The sequence below is a fragment of the Phyllostomus discolor genome, chromosome 3 (genome assembly GCF_004126475.2).
Source record: "Phyllostomus discolor isolate MPI-MPIP mPhyDis1 chromosome 3, mPhyDis1.pri.v3, whole genome shotgun sequence".
Taxonomy (NCBI): domain Eukaryota; kingdom Metazoa; phylum Chordata; class Mammalia; order Chiroptera; family Phyllostomidae; genus Phyllostomus; species Phyllostomus discolor.
Window position 1 is genome coordinate 149,536,349 of NC_040905.2, and position 23,031 is coordinate 149,559,379.

General features: G+C 43.2%; 1 protein-coding gene across 3 annotated transcripts in view; it reads right to left on the reverse strand.

Moving 5' to 3' along the window:
* Nucleotides 1-12,327: 12,327 nt before the first annotated feature.
* The window catches only part of ADAMTSL1 (ADAMTS like 1), a 907,410-nt gene continuing 896,706 nt past the window's right edge, over nt 12,328-23,031 (reverse strand). For all 3 annotated transcript variants that reach the window (XM_036021558.1, XM_036021557.1, XM_028519737.2), the window contains 3 exons: nt 17,354-17,463; nt 16,363-16,583; nt 12,328-14,855 (listed from right to left, as the gene is read on the reverse strand). In XM_036021558.1, coding sequence (XP_035877451.1) covers nt 14,749-14,855; nt 16,363-16,583; nt 17,354-17,463 — 438 coding nt within the window. In that variant the 3' untranslated portion in view covers nt 12,328-14,748. The remainder of the gene's footprint in view (nt 14,856-16,362; nt 16,584-17,353; nt 17,464-23,031) is intronic.

Consider the following 23,031-nt stretch of genomic DNA (forward strand, 5'->3'; position numbering starts at 1 on the left):
GCAATTACAACTGGTCAAGCAAAAAAAGGAATTTGTTTAGGCAATTGAAGAGCCTAAAGTTAGTGGGCTTTAGGCATAGCTGGATCAAGGGGCTTGAATGCTGTGATGGGAGATTAATCTTTGATTTTTGGCTTTATTTTCTTCTGCATTGCCTTCTTAAGCAGACCTTTTCCATATGGTAGTTTTTGGCAATTATGAACTTAAAGTATCCTATTAACTGAAGGGCTTCTCCTTTCTAGTGGTTCCAGCAAAAATCCCTGAATTGGGTCTCTTTTGTCGGATTGGGTGTTGTGCTCATCCCTGACCTGATCACCATGGCCAGGGAGATAGAAAATGTGCATTGTCAGGCCTCAATGGAGCTCCACCCCTGGCCAGAGCATTGTGTATGTTGGGGTCAATCCCATGTGAACTACATGAACTGTAGGAGGGCTGGGGGTGGGTGGATCTCTACAGGAAAACTGAGGTGTAGTTACTGGGCAGGGAGGGATGAATGCTGAGCAGGCAGAAACAACAGTTTCCAACTCTGACAATAGAGCCCTTTTATTGTGTAAAACCTATTGGAACACATTTGGAGAAATACTGCCAAGTGCTCATCATACATTTTTTCAAATAAGTTTAGAATACAATAAAAGACATGCATGCAAACATGTGGTTGAACTTTCCTTTCTTGGTTTAGAAACCTCAGTTCATCCTGCAGTCCCTCAGGGGTGACTCTGTTGAAACATCTGGTCACTGATGGTTGAGATTGTTTGACTTATTGATAAATGAGAGGCTGGGGGACAGCCAGAGTGCAGGGCACAAGGAGCCAGGGAAAGTTCATTGACTGGACAGTAGACAGAAGTGTATAGTGTAGTGTTCTGTCAAGTTTTGACCTCACTAGCACGTGTCACTTCACTTTATCCATAGACAACCCTCTCTGGGTTGTTATCTTTCCATCTGGGTTGGGAATTGAAGCTCAGAGAGGTTAAGCAACTTGGCAAATTCTTCACAGGCTTGCTCAGGGCTTACCTTGAGTATCTTCATTCCAATGTGGGGGGCCTGTGCAGGTGAAGACATTCAACTCAAGAGCAAATGGTCCATGGACCACGTCTGCTCTGTGCCCTGGCACTGTGACATGTTGAACACCAGCAATGGAACAGAGCTACCTGGATGACTGAAAAACTTCATCTTTCTTCAGATGACCTCATCCAAGTCATTTCCTGGTCCTTTCATTGTTACTTAAAAAATGATGGTGAATTGAGGGAAGCAAACCAAGCCCATGACACACTTCATCACACACTCCTTGCCTTAATCGTTAAACATTTCCTAGAGTTGCTTACCTGGTAACTAAGTGTTGGTAGTGTGTCCACTGTCTTTCAAGGGATTTGTTACAAGGTCAACCCTGGCCATCAGAAAGACCTGCAGGAGGGCTGTTTATGTCATCTTAAAGGAGGTAAGTTTTCCAGGCATACTTTCTGGTCTAAATCATGACTGTTCAATCTCTCAGGTACTCCTATGCATTCTGTTTAAACAAACATTATTTATGTTTGGCAGGAGGACCATTCCCCACTGTCTGCTTTCTCTTCACTTACCGAAAACTCCACATTTAATTTCTGTTTACACATATATAAACCATGTTTTTAGGAGCAACCTGGGAAATCCTCGGTTGGAGATGAATTTTGCCTTTGGAAAACACAGAGGTGAGTGACATCTGTATATTGTGTTATCAGAAGCGTGACATGTGGTTGATTGGGACCAGGTGCTTCACAGACTCCATCTGAGTGAAGTTGTAAACCTCTAGTTGACAGGCAAGGTGACAGCCCAGTTCTTGTTAGGAAAGGCTCGATTAGCAATATCTATTTTCCCCTTTAGGGATGGTAAAAAACAGTTGAAAACCTTGGGGTGCTATGACTACAAAGCTGAGGTTTGTCCAAAGATAACACTCTCTGATCAACTCATATATATTTGATCTGTAAAACAGCTGAAGTGGACAGGATGGGTATATGGGAACAGACAAAAATTTTAGGTTAAACTTAGGAGGAGAAACACCTCCTGCAGGTGTTTCTGATAAAATTCACTAGGGACTTCTGGTTAAGATGGTGGCATAGGTAGACATGCTTCACCTCCTGGCTTATAACCATAAGAAGGATCACAACTACTTCCAGCCAAGAAGGAGGAGTAGGTAGACACACTGTGGCTCCCCCCACAGCCAAAAGGACAATAGTAAATTTCAAAACAAAAAACAACCAGAACTGACAAAAAACTGAACTGTATGGAAGTCCCACAACCAAGGAGTTAAAGAAGAAACACCTAGACCAGTAGGAGGTGTGGAGATGGGCAGCTGAGCAGAGAGGGCTCTTGGGGAGGCAGTGGCTGGAGAACTGGGGGTCCCACATCTGCGAGTGAATAAACCAGGACGAACAACTGGGGAGCAAGACAGACTGCACAACCCAGGGTCCTAGCGGTGATATAAAGCCTCAAACTTCTGACTGAAAACACCTGTGGGGGTTGAGGTGGCAGCAGGAGAAACCTCCAGCCTCATAGGTAAGTTCATTGGAGAGACCCACAGGGTCCTAGAACATACAAAAACCCACCCACCTGGGAATCAGCACCAGAAGGGCCCACTTGTGGGGGAAGTGACTGATAACTGGCAGAGAGTGGAGCAAGCAGCACTATTCCCTCTTGGACCCCTCCCCCGCATACAGTGTCACAACTCAGTGATGTGGGTTGTCTCTCCCTGGTGAACACCTAAGGCTCTGCTTCTTACTGTGTAACAGGTACACAAAGACACACACAAAAAAATGGTCCAAATGAACAGTCCAAAGCTCCAGACAAAATACAACTAAGCAGTGAAGAAATAGTCAACCTATCAGATTACAGTTCAAAACACTGGTTGTCAGGATGCTCCAGGAACTCTCTGGGTACTTCAACAGCATAAAAAAGACCCAGGCAGCAATGAAGTTTGCATTATGTGAAATAAAGAAAAGTCTACAGGGAACCAACAGTGATGGGAAGGAAACCAAGACTCAAATCAAGGGTTTGGAGCAAAAGGAACAAATAAACATTCAACCAGAAGAGAATAAAGAAACAAGAATTTAAACCAATGAGAGGCTTAGGAACCTCCAGGACATCTTTAAATGTTCCAACATCCGAATCATAGGGGTGCCAGAAGGAGTAGAGAAAGAGCAACAAGTGGAAAAATTATTTGAACAAATAGTAAAGGAGAGCTTCCCCAATCTGGCAAAGGAAACAGAATTCCAGGAAGCCCAGGAAGCTCAGAGTCCAAAAGAAGTTGGACCCAAGGAAACACACACCAAGGCACATCATAATTACATTACCCAAGATGAAGGAGAGAATCTTAAAAGCAGCAAGAGAATAGGAGACAGTTACCTACAAAGGAGTTCCCATTAGACTATCACCTGATTTCTCAAAGACACCTTGCAGGCAAGAAGGGCCTGGAAAGAAGTATTCCAAGTCATGAAAGGCAAGGACCTACATCCAAGATTGCTGTATCCAGCAAAACTTTCATTTAGAATGGAAAGGCAGATAAAGTGCTTCTCAGATAAGGTCAAGATAAAGGAGTTCATCATCATCAAGCCCTTATTACATGAAGTGTTAAAGGAACTTATCTAAGAAAAAGAAGATCAAAGATATGAACATTAAAATGACAAGAAACTCACAATTATTAACAACCACACCTAAAACAAAAACAAAAACAAACTAAGCAAACAACTAGAACAGGAACAGAACCACAGAAATGGAGATCACATGGAGGGTTATCAGTGAGGGAATGGGAAGGGGAAAAGGTGAAGAGAATAAGTAGCATAAATGGTAGGTAGAAAATAGACAGGGGGAAATTACAAATAGTATGGGAAATGTAGAAGCCAAAGAACTTATAGGTATGACCCATGGACATGGACTAAAGGGGGCGGGAATGCAGGTGGGAGAGGGTGTGCAGGGTGGATGGGAATAAAGGGGGGAAATAGGACAACTGTAATAGCATAATCAATAAAATATATTGAAAAAAAGGATCACAACTAACCTCAAAACAAAAAACACTAAGAATTGCCAGAATTGTATTGTGTGGAAGTCTGACAACCAAGGATTTAAAGAAGCCATATTCATCCAGATGGGTAGGAGAGGTGGAGCTGGGGAGCGGGGTGGAAAGGACACAGTGTGGCGGTGGCGGGATGCTGGTGGTGAGGTGGTGGCAGCGGCAGCTGACAGAATGAGGGTCCCACATTCATGTGTGATGGATAGAAATTGGGAAGGACACCTGAGGAGTGAGTGATCTGAGCCCCAGGGTTTCAGCACCAGTAAAATAAAGCCTCAAAACTTTTGACTATAAAAACCAGTGGGGTTTGGGGTGCTGGAAGAACCTGCCGATCTCTCAGGAGGGTCTGTTTAAAGGGCCCACACAGTCCTGGAACATACACAAACCCACCTGCTCTGGGAATCAACACCAGGGAAATAGCTAGTAGGGCACCAATTGCATATGGGAAGTAGGTAAAGTGACTGAAAGTGGGGTGAGTGCTAAGCAAGCCTCCAGCAGCCAGGAAGTCACATTTTCTGCTCTATGATACCTCCCGCACATACAGAGCCACAAAGCAGTGAAGCAGGTTGCCCTACCCTGGTGAATACCTAAGGCTCTGCTCCATACAACTTAACAGGTGAGCTAAGACCCCTAGGGAGTCAAAGTGGCTCTACCTAATACACAGAAACAAACACAGGGAGGCTGCCAAATCAAGGAAACAAATATGGCCCAAATAAAAGAACAGAACAAAACCCCAGAAAAAGAAATAAATGAAATGGAGATAGCCAACCCAGCAGATGCAGGGTTCAAAACACTGGTGATAAGGATGCTCAGAGAAGTCATTGAGTATGGCAAAAGCATAAGGGGAAAAAAATGAAGGCTACATTAAGTGAAATAAAAAAGAATCCACAGGGAAACAACAGTGAAGGGAAGGAGGCCAGGGTTCAAATCAACAATCTGAAACATAAGGAAGAAATAAACAGTCAAAATGAAGAAACAAGAATTCAAAAAAAACCAAAACAAAACAACAAAAACAACTGAAGAGAATATATGAAGATTCTGGGACATCTCCGAAAGTGCCAACACCTGAACCATAGGAATGCCAGAAGGAGGAGAAGAGCAAGAAATCGAAAGCATTTGAAAAAATAATGAAAGAAAACTTCCCTGATTTGGCAAAGGAAATAGACATACCAGTCCAGGAAGCACAGAGAGTCCCAAAGAAGTTGGACCCAAAGAGAACTACACCAAGGCACATCATAATTAAAATGCCAAAGATTGAAGATAAAGAATCTTAAAAGCAGCAAGAGAAAAGCAGAGACTTACCTACAAAAGAGTTCCCATAAGACTATTAGCTGATTTCTCAAAAGAAATCTTGTAGGCAAAAAGGGGCTAGAAAGAAGTATTCAAAGTGATGAAAAGCAAGGACCTACAACCAAGATTACTCTGTCCAGCAAAACTATCATTTAGAATGGAAGGGCAGATAAAGTGCTTCCCAGATAAGGTAAAGCTAAAGGAGTTCACCATTACCAAGCCCTTATTATATGAAATGTTTTTTTAAAAATATATTTTATTATGCTATTACAGTTGTCCCATTCTCCCCCTTCACTCCCCTCCCCCCTGCCCACCCCCTCCCACCCACATTCCCCCCCTTTAGTTCATGTCCATGTGTCATAAGTTCTTTCACTTCTACATTTCCCACTCCATTCCTGTCCTCCCCCTATTTTCTACCTATTGTCTATGCTACTTATTCTCTATATCTTTTCCCCCTCTCTCCTCCTCCGACTTCCCTGTTGCTAACCCTCCATGTGATCTCCATTTCTGTGGTTCCACTCCTGTTCTCTTTGTTTGCTTAGTTTGCTTTTGTTTTAGGTGTGCTTGTTACTAACTGTGAGTTTGATGTCTTTTTTTACTGTTCATATTTTTATCTTATTTTTCTTAGATAAGCCCCTTTAACATTTCATATAATAAGGGCTTGGTGATGATGAACTCCTTTAACTTGACCTTATCTGGGAAGTACTTTATCTGCCCTTCCATTCTAAATGAAAGCTTTGCCGGATAGAGAATTCTTGGATGTAGGTCCTTGCTTTTCATGACTTGGAATATTTCTTTCCAGCCCCTTCTTGCCTGCAAGGTTTCTTTGAGAAATCAGCTGATAGTCTAATGGGAACTCCTTTGTAGGTAACTGTCCCCTTATCTCTTGCTGCTTCTAGAATTCTCTCCTTCATTTTTATCTTGGGTAATGTAATTATGATGTGCCTTGGCGTGTTCCTCCTTGGGTCCAACTTCTTTGGGACTCTCTGAGCTTCCTGGACATCCTGGAAGTCTATTTCCCTTGCCAGATTGGGGAAGTTCTCCTTTATTATTTGTTCAAATAACTTTTACACTTGTGTTTCCTCTTCTCCTTCTGGTAGCCCTATAATTTGGATATTGGAATGTTTAAAGGTGTCCTGGGGGTCCCTAAGCCTCTCCTCATTTTTTTGAATTCTTATTTCTTCATTCTTTTCTGTTTGGTTGTTCCTTTCCTCCTTCTGGTCCCTTCCATTGATTTGAAACCTGATTTTCTTTCCATCACTATTAGTTCCGTGTGCATTTTTCTTCATTTCGCTTATTGTAATCTTCATTTTTTCATCTAATTCATCACCAAAGTCCCCCAATTCTGTGAGCATTCTGATCACCAGTGCTTTGAACTGTGCATGTGATAGGTTGGCTATTTCTTGGTTGCTTAAAAAAAATTGGTTCTGGGGCTTTTAACTCTGTTTGAGCCATCTTTTTAATTTAATTTCATTTTTTTCCTTTGGTCTGGTTGCACCTGTTACATATGAGGGGCGGAGCCTTAGGTGTTCACCAGGGCAGGGCACCTCAGTCGCTGGGTTGTGACATTGTATGTGGGGGCGGGGTCCGAGAGGGAACAATGGCAACTGCTCTGCTCTCACCAGGACTCCAGTCCCCCTTTCCGCTTCCCACAAGCAAATTGGTCCCCTCTGGTGCTGGCTCCCAGGCGGGTGGGCTTGTGCACTCTCTCGGACTCTGTGGGTTTCTCCAAGTGTTACAGAACAAACAAGGGGGGTCTGGGACGATATACTATTACTGAAAGAAGCCCCCAGGTCTGTTATGTCCGCCGCCAGAGGAAAGACGTCTCTCAATGCCAGAGATTCATGAAAAGGAAAGGAAATGTTTATTTAATGCTATACAAACTTAAAGTAGTGACCTAATATCTTCATCAAAAAATCCTAAAATCTCTTAAAAACACCCACAAACAGACACAGTCCTTCCTTCCCCCTTTGCCCAGTCCAGAGTACCGTATCTCAGGAAAGGAAATAGAAGTCTATGGCTCAGGCAGTCCTCTGGTTATTCCCAGTTAGTACTCCATCTTGACTGGGAGACCTCCCTGGGTTCCCGGCACCCTCAGCTGTGTCGCTGGGATCTCTGCTAAAACCAGGTGGTGGTTCCCCCTTCTAAAGCTGCGGGTGTCCCCACTCTGGCAAAGGCACATAGTCCTCTCTCCCAGGGCCATGGGAGTCCCCACTAAGCCCAAACCGAGTGCTTCTCCCCCTGCGTAATGGCTGTAAAGTGGGGGGTGGGGGGTTGCCACTCTGCCAAAGCTGAGTGGCAGTTCTCTGCTAAAGCCGCATGGTGATTCTCTCTTGCAGGGCTGCAGGAGTCTTCACTCTGCTAAAGCTGCGTGGTTCTCCCTCCAATGGCTGTGATCCTCTCTGTACTTCCACAGCTGCATGGTTCTCCCCCTCAGGGCTGCCACCTCTGGGTTTAAATCCCCACGCCAGTCTTCCTCTGCAGCCCTATTTCTGACTCCTCCTACACTTGGGCACACTTGCCCTCAACCTGCTGTCGTCTTCAGCTTTTCTGGTCGCCATTGTGGGTCTGGGCAGGTGTGACCCCATGTCATGGAGCCAATCTTCTCTGAGCTCCCACGCAGGCGCTGTTAACTCAGGGGACCTGCCCCCCAGTCACGTCTTGGTGGGGTAGTTACTTCCATTCCCCTGGCTCAGAGCATGGCCACAGCTATTTAACATATCTAAGTGACCAGCCAAAGGCTATAGATATATTAAATGACCACACCAGAGGTTAGCTACAAGGCTGTTGCTATGTGAAACAGCTCTCAAAGGCCCTGCTCCATTTGTCCCTTCCCCCAACCCACACCTGGGGAGTGGGAGTGAGGACATCCAAAAATCTCCTGGACATCTTAAGTTCTGGACTCCATTTCAAATGCCTATTTGGGGTTTCCACCTCTTGGCTGCACCTCATAACACAAGGAGCCTCCTGTGAGGCTGAGAGAATCTCCCAGCCTCAACTTCCACAGGTGTTTTCAATCGGCGCCTTCAGGGTTTGTCTCCTGGTGCTGGGTCCCTGGGATATTCAGTCTGTATTGTGCTGCCCATTTTTGCTAAGTTCTGTGTGCGAATGTGCGGCTGCAGACAGCCAGCTGCCTTGTGCGCCTCACTGGGTCTGCTGGTTGCCTCCTGCGCCCAGGGTTTGCCACCGGTCTGTCAGCTGCAGTCTGTGGTCTGCGCCCTGTGCGTGGGCATCTGCCAGCCACCGATTTGTCCTGCCGGTACCCTTCAACCCCTCTCTGTAGGCCTCTGATTCCGCTCCTCCTTACCAGACTGGTTGTATGGTATTCAGACTTCCGTTCGGTTCATTTCTCTCTGTTCTGGTTGTTTTTTGTTTGTAAATTCTTGTTGTCCTTAGTTTTGTTTGCACAAGGAGGTACAGTGCAACCACCTATGCCTCCATCTTGGATCCTCTCATTATATGAAATGTTAAAGGGACTTATTTAAAGAAAAATAAGATGATCAAAAATACAAACAGTAAAATGATGACAAACTCACAACTATCAACAACTAAACCTAAAAAAACAAAAACTAAGCAAACAACTAGAACATGAACAGAATCATAGAGATGGAGATCACTTGGAGGGTTATCAGTGGGGAGGGTGAAGGGGAATAATGGAGAAAATGTACATGGATTAAGAAGCATAATTGGTAGGTACAAAGTAGACTGGGGGATGTTAAGAATAGTATGAGAAATGGAGAAGACAAGGAACTTATATGCATGATCCATGAATAAGAACTAAGGAGGGGGAATGATGGTGGGGGGGGTCCTGGGTGGAAGGGGGAGATAGAAATTGGGACAACTGGAATAACATGATTAATAAAATATCCTTTAAAAACTTAATTGGGTATTTATTGGGTTGGCCAAAAAAGCCTATGTAGTTTTTTCTGTAAAATAAAAGATATTTTTCATTTTCACCAGTTACTTTATTGATTTGGCTATTTTGAGTAATCTCCCTTGTGTTGGCAATCTCCCTTGTGGTGTACATTTATTGTTCTCATTTAATGTCTCAATTTGATTGTCATCAACTTCAACTGGTCTACCTGACCATGGAGCATTGTCCAGTGAGAAATTTCCAGCACAAAACTTCACAAACCAGTTTTGACACATTTGCTTAGTCACAGCACCTTCTCAATACATTGCAGAAATCTTTTATTTGAGTTTCAGTTGCATTTTTGCCTTTCTTGAAATAATAAAGCATAATAGGCCAAAAATGTTGCTTATTTTCTTCCATCTTCAGTATGGCCACATGAACTTCTCCAATTTGGTTTAAGTTTTTTAAAAATACACGCTGATATGACAGCTGTTGCAATATAATCTACCAAAGTTGTTTTGAATGAAGTTAAAGACAGCTAAGTGTTGCTAAGGCTATCATATGGGGAAAAAAAACCCCACAGAATTTTTGGCCAACCCAATAGTTCTTTACTGTTTATTTCAAGGTTTGTATTAACACCAATAGTTTCCTAATTGGTGGTATGTGACATGGGTCAGTAACCTTCCCTGATTTAACTCACGTTCAATGCATTCCGAACCTGAATCCTGAAGTCTTTAAACCATAACTGGCTCATTGAATAAAATAAGGGACAGAGAGACGAAAGCAAGGAGATGGCACCTTATTTTGTTTCCTAATTTATCCTTCTGTGGTTTAATTCACCAAAGAGTTTTCACCAGGTTGTTCTCCAAGAGTTTCATCCTTCTCTCTACCCAAGCTTTCCATTTTCCTCTGTGGGTGAATTTGCCTATTTTGGAGAGCCCCACAGATGGATTAGTGAGATCTAAGTTGTCTAATTTTAGCTAATAAAATTGGATTATTTCTTTTGAGTTTATTTGCAAAATAATACCTGAGGCTAGTGGATAATAGCATTCTGTTTATGAGAAAATATATCACCTGGTAAGTGAAATAACCTTATTTTTAGCTTTCAATTCACTTGTATATTTGTTCATGAATGAGTATTTCTTCATTTTTTAAAGTAAATTAAAGGAAATAGCACTTATATGTACATTTGGGTATTTTGTATTGAGACTAGACTGTACATTTGGATCATAAGGTAACATCTGTCTTTGGAGGCATTTCTGGAAGTTTGCCAGTATTTTGCTGAGTCTTTGACTTGGCTACATGGACTGATCTGTTTTCTTCAAAAATAATGGAGCTTGGTTCCTTAATGTCTCTGTTGTTTACACTATTGTCATAGTAATGAACTTTCAAGGCATGACTGCTGTCCTTCTCAATCAAAAATGTAAACATGGGGGGATCTTTCAAAGTTGACAGTAGGAAGTAATGTGATATTTCTGTCAGCTCTGTCCTTCATCTCCTCATCTCTCTAAGGTTTCTTGGATGATGATAATAGCAATTAGCATTCAGTGAGTGCTTCAGTGACACACCAGGCACCCTTATATTTCCTTGACATGAAGTAACTAATAGTTTGTTCACAACAGCCCTGACCTATGAGGTATCCTCTTTTAAAGGTGAAGAAGCTGAGGCATAAATGACTTTTGGGATTGTTGACCATTCTAGTCTTAGAGGACTCACAGGTTTCTTGGGTTCATCTTGCCAGTGTCCTGGAAACATCTGAGGCCAAGCAGAGGACTCTAGTGTGAGCAGTTATGAGCCTAGGAGTGGCCTGTGGTTAACATCCCAAATGCTCATGCTGTGGTTGGTGGCACCTGGGTAGGACTCTGTCACTCCTTGCTCTGATGTCATTTTGGCTGGAAAATTTTCCATATGATCTGCTCAAGGCATTCCCACCATTTAGCCTTCCTGGAATTTGGGTCTGGAATCTGACTCATTCCCCTCCACTGGAGTTTCTGTAGCACTTTGGTTGCTGGTATGTATTTATAGTTCTAGCATTGGCTTTTTCTTTAAAGCAAAACCTAAAATGCCTTAGGAAATAATTGGAATTTGAAGAGTTTTCTGGAATATTTTTATACTGCCCAACAGGGTGTGATATGCTGAGGTCAGTTGCTGGGAAACAAGCCAGAGGGTGGCATTTAGGCTGGGGTCCGGGGGCACATCTCCCACAGTGGTCCACGCATAGCCATCACCTGGGCCTGGAGACGTGCTGCCCTTTTACCAGAGCCTCTTTATGAAGAATCCTGTAATATGCTGCTTAAAAAAAAACACTTCCTGCAGTGGCTTTATTTAAAAATAAGGAACCAGGAGCCCAAGAATGCCATAATTGATTTTAGGGAACAAGAAAATGACCACTCCAGTAAAATGTACTATTGTCATCTCTACCAACCTCCAAGCAGTAGGAAAGCATAGGGGCACATGCTAAGGTGGCCACACGTGGTCGGCTGTTGCTCGGAGGAGCTGGAGATAGCATAGTGGGTACAAGCAAGGCTCTGACTAAAAAGCCAGACTACTCCAGTTTGAATCTGGTCCGCCAGCTGGGTGACTTTGGTCTTCTCTGGACTTATCTCCATTTATGTATCTACCCATATGTAAATGGACAATCATGGGGTTGATGTGAGGATTAAATGTAGCAGTGATTTACAAATGTTAGTCCCTGCCCATAGTGAACATCCACAACTCCAGCACGCAGTTACTTTACAGTGCTCACTTTCAGGCATGCATTCCAAACCCGAATCCTGAAGTCTTTAAATCCAGGAAGCCTGGAGTGAGACTCCTCTTGCACCCAAGTCTGCATCTACCTAGATGTGCCTGTGCTTGCTTTTTTTCCTAAAGGTACTGTGTCTCCCATCTTCCCACTACATAGGGTAATACATAAAGACAACTGTCAAAGGGCAGCACTAAGTCGGAATATGTGCACACCTACAACTGTAGCTCCTCTGGGTCCTTTTATAGAGTTGGCCCCTCCAGGTGTGGGCCCCTTGCCCCCATGTGAAGCTGAAAATTGCAATTCTTCCTCTTTAGCCAAACATACATAAGTGGCCGGGCACCGCCTTTTCCCCCTACACAAAACAGGATGGGACGGCTGAGCTTAAGAGAGAGTCAGACAACATGATTTAAATAAATAAGCTGTATTATCTGTACAAAAAATATAAATACAGTTTTGTGTTTTAGAGGAGGAGGTGCCTCCTTCCATATTATTCAGCAGCCCTAATAATCTTGGGGTGCTGCTGAGTCACAATTCACAGAACAGTAAATGAACATTCATCTCATGCAAGGAGCATGCGGCTTCCTACCCCAAACCCAGGTCCTCCAAGCTTGCTCTGAAACCCACTTTCAAAGGGTCCAACCAGGCACATGGCAGAGATGGAGGACACCTGCTTTGTAGGAAATGTGAATATTGGCCACTGGTTTTTAATAGCTATCAAACTAGAAATAATCAGCCACATTAGTAGTAGAATAGAATTTGTCTTCCTTCATTCTGTGTGTAACTACTGTGTCACAAATGAATTCCCACTTATTGCCCCATCATCCCATGTTAGTTTGTACAATGTATTCTGTACACAGTGAATGGATCCAGAATTAAACATCAGGTTCTATTAAAAACAGGAACAATACAATAATCACCACTGAGTTTACAGGAACACAACTGCAGAAAGTTACTAAAATGTCCCCCAAATACTATGTTTTCTGGATGACAATGTACAATTATTAATATTGCACTTTTTTATACAAGAAATCCTAATAAATATTCACAAAAGATATACATAGAAAACATCCTCTTTTATTTTAAATAAACATTACACTGATTTTTTTAGTAACATGATTCCTTAGAGCCCATTTTTGTGCTGAGGAAGAAAGAAGCTCACCTCATGGTCCACAGCTCACCCGGGGAGGGTGCAGCGCACTGTCTCTCCCCCTCAGCCCATCCCTCCAGGCTGGCTGGAAATGTGTCGTGGTGTCAGTGGCGGCCCCGGAGGGAGTGGTGCTTCACCTGAAGGGTGAGTGGCTCTGGCCACCCTGCCCTGCCGTGACTATTAAACTGTGGCCACTCAGGGAGAGGTGGCCAAAATCACTTGTCCAAAGCCACTTGCTGAGTGAGTCATTTGCCAAATCATCCAGTCTGGTATATGTTGATGTCTAGTAGTTAACTGTGTGTGTGTGGGGGGGGGTGGGGTGGGGTGGGGGGATGGGTTGAAAAGCCTTTGAGGACGGTCCTGGAAACGTTATCCTTCAGCTTTGCCACCACACCCCATCACCCTGTCCAGTTGTCCTGCCCCAGCCTGCTCGAGATAGGAGGGCAACTCTTGCTGTGAAGGCCTGCTGTCCACGCCCTGGCCAGCTCTGGAATGGAGTGGTTGCTATGACCTGATGGCTGCTCTCTGGCTAGCTGATTAATAAATTGGTTTTTGAAGACTGACTCTAGTCCCTGGCTCCTTAAGTGGGGCAGCATAGGCCATCCAGGCAGAAAACCCAACCTGTTCATGTTCAGAATGCCCTGGCTCACATTAGCAGTGAGGTCCAGGATGGGGGACTCTAGACCTAGATAGAGAGATGCCAGGGGTGGTTCTGCCATGGGTGTGGAGGCAGAAAGTTCACTGAGACAGCATGGGGAGCAGGGACTCCTCTCCACCCCACGGAGGGTAAGTCTTTCACTAAAGCCTGAGCCTCTGTGAGGGCAGCAGAGCTCTGAGCATCCCCCTCCCGAGCCTGCAGAGTCCATGCGCACAGGCAGGGTTCAGAGCCCTTCTGTGAGAGCTCCTGCCTGCTCCTTCCACCCCTGTCTCACTCCCTGCCCCACTGAGGATCATGCACAGGCTTCTTTTTGCTTCTGTCCCCTCTGCCCTCGCTACTTCATCTCTGCACTGTGCGCTTTAGCTACTCAGATTGTCTCCTCCTCTACTCCTACGTGTCCAAGTTTTGAGTTTCCGTTGCTGTGTCCCCCACGCCCACTAGCAGAGCTGAGTTCTAAAGCTGGGTTCTGCCCTCAGCATTGTGTCCTTCCTCCCTGCTTGCCCTTCCCAAGGCCGAGGGGCAAAAGCAGAGGAGGAGACGGGGACAGCATATTTCTGTGTTAATAGTGTACCACCGGGAAAGGCACAGTTGCTTGTCCAACGTCTGGCCACTGCTTTGCAAACCATCTGGGACCCTGCCGTCATGCCTGCTGGGAGCTCTGGCTCCCTGCTGTCTCCAGGAGCTGTATCTGCCTTTTCCTAGGTCTCTTCAAGACCCATGTTTGGGAGGAAGCCAGCTTTGCAGGGAAGCCCCTGCTGTCTGGCCTGGTCAGCTCTGCAACCTCCTTTAGACATCTGTCCTTGTCCTTTCCCAACATCCTGTCCTCCATCCAACTGAAAGAGAAGACATGCTGAGGTCCTCATGTCTGGGGGTGTGCTGGGGGAAGGGGTTGGATGAGTGTGTGGTTGAGGGCAGGGAGGGGGAAATAAATAAATAAAACAAAGAAAGCTTAAGTTCTGTTCAAGGTGGTTGCGTGAGTCCTTTGTGCGGCCAGGGTGGAGTTTTTCCCTGTGCCCTGTCTTCACGCTTTGCCACAGGTTCCACAGCAGCGAGACTTGAACTGGCTGAGTTGGCAGAGTTTGAGCTGTTTCACCTTCTCGCAGTACCTGGTGGTATCCCTGCACTCCACTGGGAAAGAAGGGCAGGGTGGGGGAAGGGGACAGAAAGGTAACATGAAACAGAGGCTGTGGGTACCCGGTCTGCCCTGGACACCAGATTCTTGTCCTGGAGGGGCCACTGCTGTCCAGTTCCCTGGGCTGACCTTGCTCCAGCGGGTCTCAGTCACTTGCCCCAGGCTGCCAACAAGCTGCAGCTACTGCTGAATGGCAATGGGGAATGCTGGGGCCCTGCCCTAAGGCTGCTCTGCTGTTTTTCTGATAGCTCCTGCCTTCCTGAGAGTGCCTGTCATTTCCCTCTGTAGGACCACCTCACGTCCTAGGCAAGCTCGCCTTCTCACATGGTATTTTAGTTAAGTGACTTTCCTCCTTGAGATGGTTTCCAGAAAGACTAGAATTTGTTGTACTTTGAGGCAGCATGTTAGTGAGGCCCTAGTTGATGGCCACATCCCCAGAGTGAGAACTTTCCTTTCCTGGGGAAGCTTCATTTTCTTGTATTCTCCACCTAAGCCTCTCTACACCTTCCCCTCACTAGGCCTTGCCAGAAGACCATGGCATTCTAGTTCAGTATTGGCAAGGGCTGGATCGCTCCTCACTACCAGTGCTGATCTGGGTTGTGGATACCTCTGACTGACATAATGAATCTGCTACTTTCATTGTTCAATGAACGTGGTACTGAATGTGGTGAACTTCTACCACAAAGATGGGTCAGCACCACACAGGAGGACAAAGACCACCCCTCCCAGTGCAGAGAAAGCAACTGGAACTGTGGGCCTCCCGGGCATCTGCCTCAGCCCTGGGACTCTCCTGTTGGGAGAAAAGAGTGCTGCAACAAGTAAAAATTTCCTGTTGTTTGCCTCATGCTTTGCCTTCCCTGTGGGGAAGCACCCCCAATTTGTTTTGGGTCCAGAGGAAGAAAAAAGTAGATCCCTACCCAACAGGGATATAAATGCTGGTGTTAGGCTGAGGAGGATCAGACCTTAGGGAGGAGGGCGTGAAGGAGTGTCAGTCTCAAGGGCAGGGATCTGTCTGGTGGGTGCTATGGGGCAAGGGAGGTCATCAGCAGGTCCTTATTCTGTAAGAAGCACAGCTGTGATGGGTGCAGGGCCTGTTAAGCGGAAAGCACTCTGTCTGCTGCTTTACTGGGAACAGTGCTTTCTCTGTAGCAGCCTGCCCCTCAAAGAGTTGCTGTTTAGTTGTTACCTGTGGACACCAGCCAAGCAACTGCCGGCGAGCTGGAGGCTGATTTCATCTGGCACTTGGCCAACAGCACCTGGCTCTCTCTCAGTGCCAGGAGGGAGCCTTTAGGGCACACCCAGCCATCTTTTGTGGCCTAAATATGTGTACACACATCCTTGCACACACCCATGCACCATGAAAATACCTAACTCTAGCCCCAGCTCACAATTCATGGGAAGCCTGATCCAATGCCCTCTGCTCAGGCTGGGGCGCAGGGACTATTCTCTGCACCTGATGCCCTGTGGGGAATCTGCAGAAGGTTTTTTGGGATTGGGACATACTGTTTTCACATGGGGTGATGTTGCAGCGCTGCCAGTTGGCAGGTCGGGGCCCCCAGGAGCACAGGTGCTCAGGCACTGCCTTGTTGGTGCGAGCATGCACACACTCCACACGCCGGGATTGGAAGCCATAGTTGCCGCAGGTCGCCGTGCACAGGGTCCATAGGCTGACTCTCCAGTGTACGCTGCAGGCTTCTGACCAGCAGTTCTGGGTGCTCACAGGCCTGTAGGAGGAGGATGGCAGGGTTAGAGCCTGCCTCTGTGGGGGCTGAAGCCAGACAGGGTGGGGGGCAGATGTGAAAACAATGCTGCAAAACCAGTAATTATGGATAACTCAAGACCTTCCCTCCAGTGCTACCAGACCTGGGTACTCAAAGGCTGCAATATCTCAGAAGGCCACTTCCTCCAACTGGGACTCTGCTTATCTCTACAAGGTCTGCCTCACTGCAAGACCTAAGAATGAGCTCTACCCAGAATGTGGATTGGCAGAGGCAGAGCCTGGAGCTAGTCTCAGGGGCTGGGGCCTTATATCAGGTGGTGGGCCCTCACCCCAAGGGAACACCTGCAAGGAGATATGACAGGAAATGGAGGCTAGATAGGGACAATAGGTAGAGACAGAGGGACAAAGGCCCTCATGGGAACATAACTTCTATAGGGAGGTCAACAAGAGTGAGGGGTTGTTGGAGCCCTTAAGGTCTGGTGGTCACTTTGTGGACCTGACCTTTTTGCTCACCCTGGGGCTAGTTCAGGTCTTGTGGTATCAGGCTTCCTTCAGAGGAATCTGTGCACTGTTCATCTCCAAGAAAGGAAAGCCCAGCCTGTCCCATTTGGCAAGTGCAAGGAGGCCAGTGGCCTGGGGAGAACTGAGGTGAAAGGAAGGGTATGTGAACTCTGGGGCTGTGGGAGATTGGAGGACAAACATATAGTCTTTCTATCACCTTTCCATGCTATTGACTCAGGGTCTGGGGAAAGGAGGCGCATGGTTTTCTCTTACCTCGGAAGGGCACTGCACTGCTCTGATGGCAAGGTGATGCCATCCAGTGTCTGGCAGAAGACTTGTCTGTGTTGCACAGCTAGGCGAGGCCCGATGCAAGGCCCATTGCACTGGGAAAGAGAAAAATGTGACATATGCACCTGTAGTGTTAGCCAAGTCAAGGGGGAGGCTGCAGTCCTCAGGCTGCATGGGACACAAGTTCAGGGTCTTACGTGAGGCTTTCAGATCATTCATCATGCCTATTTTGAGCCCAACTAAAAATGTTCACTTGCATGTTTTCTTCATGCCACAGTGGAATGGTCAGCTTTCCTGTGGTCTGTGAGCATTCTGCTGGAAAACGGTAGACAGTAATGTTGAGCCAGTCAGAGAATGTCAGCCCCTCCCAGCTGAAACATTTGAAGGATTTGTTGGCATAATGTGCCAGGAATGTGTTGGTAACTTTTAGAGGTAAAGGTCTCTAAAGAAGCCTCTCAGTCCTTTTAGTCCAAAGAGTGTTTGGTTTATTGTTTTCTTGCTAAATTCCTTCCAGTAACCAGGTCCATTACTTCTTTCCTTCCTTTGGTTTCATTTTCTCAAGGCTAAATCCAGGAGGGTTGAACAAAAGCAAACTTGAGTATGTATAGTTAATCCCTGCTTATAGTCTCTTGATATGTGCTCATAGAGATTGTTAAGCTTTTCCTGGAGTTGGCAGGGCCAGAGTCCATCATAATAATACCTCTAACAACATTGTCTGTAAAACAGAAAAGCAGCTGACCCTTAGCTGACATCTGCTATTTGAGTAAGAGGATAGACATCCCTTGGAGGTCACTTTCGAATAAAAGGTCCTTAACTTGGGGGTCTTTGGACTTCCTAGGGGACCACAGGGAAGCTGTAAACCCTTAAAATTATAAGCAGAAGTCTTGAGTTTATTGACATTTTTCTAGCAAGAGGCTCTAGCTTTTATCAGATGTTCAAAGGATTTCAAAGGTTAAGGACCACTGAAGGAAAGGATTTTAGGTAAAGGTTGTCTCTTAGGTCAGGCAACTATGGCCAAAGCCAGTTACTGCTCCTTCTGCTATAGCTGAGCATACCAGAGTCTTGTCTGTTTGTCTGATCAAGTGGTGCTAGAAGGTGTGAACTCAGACCATAAAGAAATGGCTCTAAAGGGTCCAGTGTCATATTGTTCACAAAGACACAGGAAGGTTAGGGGAAATATAAAAATGCCCCCTGACACCAACAACTGGGAGTTTTTTAAAAAATGTGATAAAATAGGTAATTTGTTAAAATTTATAATTTGAACTTTTTATGTGTACAATTCAGTGGCGTTAAGTACATTCATATTGTTGTACACCATTAAATTTATTCATCCCTAGAACTTTTTCATCATCCCTATCTAAACTTTGTACTGGTTAAACACTAATTCTCCATTACCCTTCTCCAAGTTCCTGGTAACCTCTCTTCTACTTTTGGTTTCTATGACTTTGACTACTCCAGGTACCTCATTTAAGTGGAATCATACAGTATTTGTCCTTTTTGTGTCTGGCTTTCTTCACTTTAATGTTTTCAAGGTTCATCCATGTTTTAGCATACATTGAATTTCTTTTTTTTAAGGCTGGATAATATACTATTGTAAATACACACATTTTGTTTATCCAGCCATCTCATCATGGACATGTGGGTCGTTTTCACTTTTTGGATATTGTGAATATGCTACTATAAATATTAGTGTACAAATAACTTTTCAAATTTCTGCTTTCAGTTCTGCATGTATACTAGAAGTAGAATTGCTGGATTTTAAGGTAATTCTGTTTGATTTTTTGAGGAACCTCCATACTATTTTCCACAGCAGTTGTTCCATTTCATAATGTCACCCACAGTGCATAAGGGTTCCAATTTCTGCACATCTTGGACATCAACACTTGCTGTTTTCTGTTTCCTTGATAATAACAGTCCTAAAGGATGATAAGTGGTTTGCGTTTCCCTAATTACTAGTGGTGTTCAACATCTTTTCATTTGTATAGTGACCGTTTGTATATCTTGTTTACAGAAATGTCTATTCAAGACTTTGTGTTTTCTTGTTGAGTTGTGGTTCGCTTTAAGAGAACGTGATATTAATCCTTTATCAGCTTTATGATTTACAAATATAGTTGACCCTGGAACAACACAAGTTTAAACTGTGCTGGTCCATTTATATGCAGATTTTTTCCAATAAATACCTGCACTGTTTTTGATCTGTGGTTGAGAGTCCATGGATGTGAAGGGGTCAACTGTATGCATTGAACTACACCAGTTGTTATAGGGCACTTGAGCATCTGCAGATTTTGGTGTCTGTGGGAAGAGGGGAGTGGAGGGGCTGTCCTTGAACCAATACCCTGTATATACTGAGGAACAACTTAAGTTTTGGGGGAGACAAAAGTTATAGATTTTTGACTGTATGGGGAGTGGGCACTCCTAATCCTGGCATTATTCAAGGGTCAACTGAATTTTCTTCCATTCTGTGTGTTGCCTTTCAAAAAATTCTATTGATAGTACCCTTTGATGAAGAAAAGCTTTTAAATTTGATAATATCCACTTTATATAATTTTTCTTTTGTTACTTTTGCTTTTGGTGTCAGATCCAAGAAATCACTGCCAAATCCATTATTATGAAACTTCTTCCCTCCCTGTATTCTTCTAAGAGTTTTATACTTTTGGCTCCTATGTTTAAGTCTTTGATTCATTTTGTATATGGTATAAGGTATGGATCCAAGTTGATTCCCTTGCATCTAGATATACAATTTTCCCAGTACCATTTGTTGAAAAGACTGTCCTTTTTCCATTGAATGATCTTGGCACACTTCTGATCATATATGAAGAGTTTGTTTCTGGGCTCTCTATTCTATTCCATTGCTTTGGTCTATATGTCTGTCTCTATGCCAGCAGTATACTGTTTACTTTTCAGATTTTATTTATTTAATAAAGAGGGAAAAGAAGGGAGAGAAAGAGGGAGAGAAACATTCATTGGTTGCTTTTCACATGTATCCTGACCAGGGACCAAACCCATAACTGAGGCATGTTCCCTGACTTGGAATCAAATTGGCAACCTTTTGTTTTGTGGGATCATGCCCAACCAACTGAGCCACATGGGTCAGGGCAGCACTATACTATTTTAATTACTAGTAACTTTGAAATCAGGAGGTATGAGACCTTCAACTTTGTTCTGCTTTCCAAGATTGTTTTGGCCATTTAGGATCCTTTAAGATTTCACATGAATTACAGGATGGATTTTTCTGTTTCTGCAAATAAAGTCATTGGTATTTTGATAGAATTTGAGTTGAATCTGTTGATTAATTTGAGCAGTGATGACAGCTTCACATTAAGTTTTCTAACCCATGAATACAAGATGTCTTTTCATGTACTTGTGTCTTTAGTTTCTTTTATCAATGTTTTATAATTTTTAGTGTACAAGTCTTTTGCATCCTTAGTTAAGTCTATTCCTTAATATTTATTATTTTTGGTGCTATTATAAATTGCTTAAGTTTTCTTTTTGGATTGCTCATAATTTGTTTATAAAAATACAACTGATTTTTATGTATTGATTTTGTATCCTGCAACTTCGTCGAATTTTTTCATTAATTCTAAGACTCTTTTTTTTTTTGTTACTAGGATTTTGGAGCTTTTATATGTGAGATCACATCATCTAAGAACAGAGATAATTTTATTTCTTCCTGTCTGACTTTCATGGCCTGACTTTTCTTTTTCTTGCTTAATGCTCTGAACTTTCAATACTGCGTTGAATGGCAGTAGCGGACATTGTGTTCCTGTTTTGTTCTTCATCTTAGGGGAAAAGTTTTCTGTCTTCACCATTGAGTATGTTGTTAGCTGTAGGTTTTCATAAATGGTTTTTGTTATTTTGAAGTGGTTTCTTTCTATTTTTAGTTTCTTATTTTTTTTTATCATGAGAGGGTGTTGAATTTTGTCAAATGATTTTCCTGTATCAATTGAGATGACCATGAATTTTCTCTTTATTCTGCTAATGTGTAATATCACAGTGATTGATATTCATACATTGAACCATCCTTACATTCCAAGAATAAATTCTATTTGTTCGTGATGTATAATACTTTTTATATGCTGCTAAATTTGGTCTGATTGTATTTTGTTGAGGATTTCTGAATCAATATGTAGAAGGGACTATTAGTCTTTAGTTTTCTTTTCTTGTATTTCCTTTGTCTGGTTTTAGTATCAGGGTAATGCTGACCTCATAGAATGAGTTAGTAAGTATAAGGGTTCCCTCCCCTTCAATTTTTAGGAAGAGTTTGAGAAGAATTGGTGTAAATTCTTTAAGTATTGTCCAGAATTCATCAGTGAGGCCATGTTACCCAGGGCTTTTCTGTGTTGAGAGATCTTTGATTACTGGTTCATTCTGTTTACTAGTTATAGGTATATTTATATTTTTATTTTTTTATGATTCAGTCTTGGTCGGTTATGTGATTCTAGGAATTTTTCAAGTACATCTAGGTTATCCAATTTATTGGTGTATAATTGCTCATAGTACTCTCATAGAATCATTTTTATTTCTGTAAAATGAATAATGTTGCCAATTTCACTTCAGATTTAAACAATTTGAGTCTCCTCTTTTTTCCTTAGTCAATGTTGCTAAAATTTGCTCTATTTTAGATCTTTTGCAAGAACCAACTTTTGGTTTCATTGATTTTTCTCTACTGCTGCTCTATTTCTTATTTTACTTATCTCCACTCTATTTTTTATTTCCTTCTGCTTTAGATAATAAATTTAGGTTGTTGATGCAAGGTCTTTATTTTTTAGTGTAGTTATTTATAAGTATACATTTTCTTTTTAGCACTGTCTTACCGGCACCCCATGTTTCACTTGTTTTAAGGCAATTTCTAATTTCCCCTGTGATTTCTTCTAAGTGAAAGTGCAAATACAACATAATAAAACTTACTGGATATGGCAAAAGAAATTCTAAGAGGCAAGTTCATAGCAATAAATGCCTACATTAAGAACCAAGAAAAATCTCAAACAACCTAGCTTATATCCTAATGAACTATAAAAAGAACAAATGAAACCCAGAGTTAGTAGAATGAAATAAAGTAGAAGGAAATAAAGATCAGAGCAGAAATGTATGAAATTGAGACTAAAAAGACCATAGAAAAGATCAATGAAACTAAGGGCTAGTTCTTTCAAAAGAGAAACAAAATGGACAAATCCTTAGCTAGACTCACAAAGAAAAAAGAGAACTCAACTAAAATCAGATATGAAAGAAGAGATGTTACAACTGATACCAAAGAAATACAAAGGATCATGAGACTACTGTGAACAATTATATTCCAACAAATAGGATAACTTAGAAGAAATGAATAAATTCCTAGAAACATACAACATACCAAGACTGAATCAGGAATAGAAAATTTGAACAGACTGATTACTAGTAAGGAGATTGAATCAGTAATTTAAAACCTCTCAGCAAACAAAAGTATGGAATGAGATGGCTTCACTGGGGAATTCTATCACTAAACATTTTAAAAGAGTTAATACCAATTCTTTTGAAACTTTTCCAAAAAAATAGAGGAGGGAAAGTTTCCAAACTCATTTTACTAGGCCAACACTACCCCGACACCAAAACTAAACAAAGACACTACAAGAAAAGAAAATTACAGGCCAATATTCCTGATGAACATAGATACAGATATCCTCAAC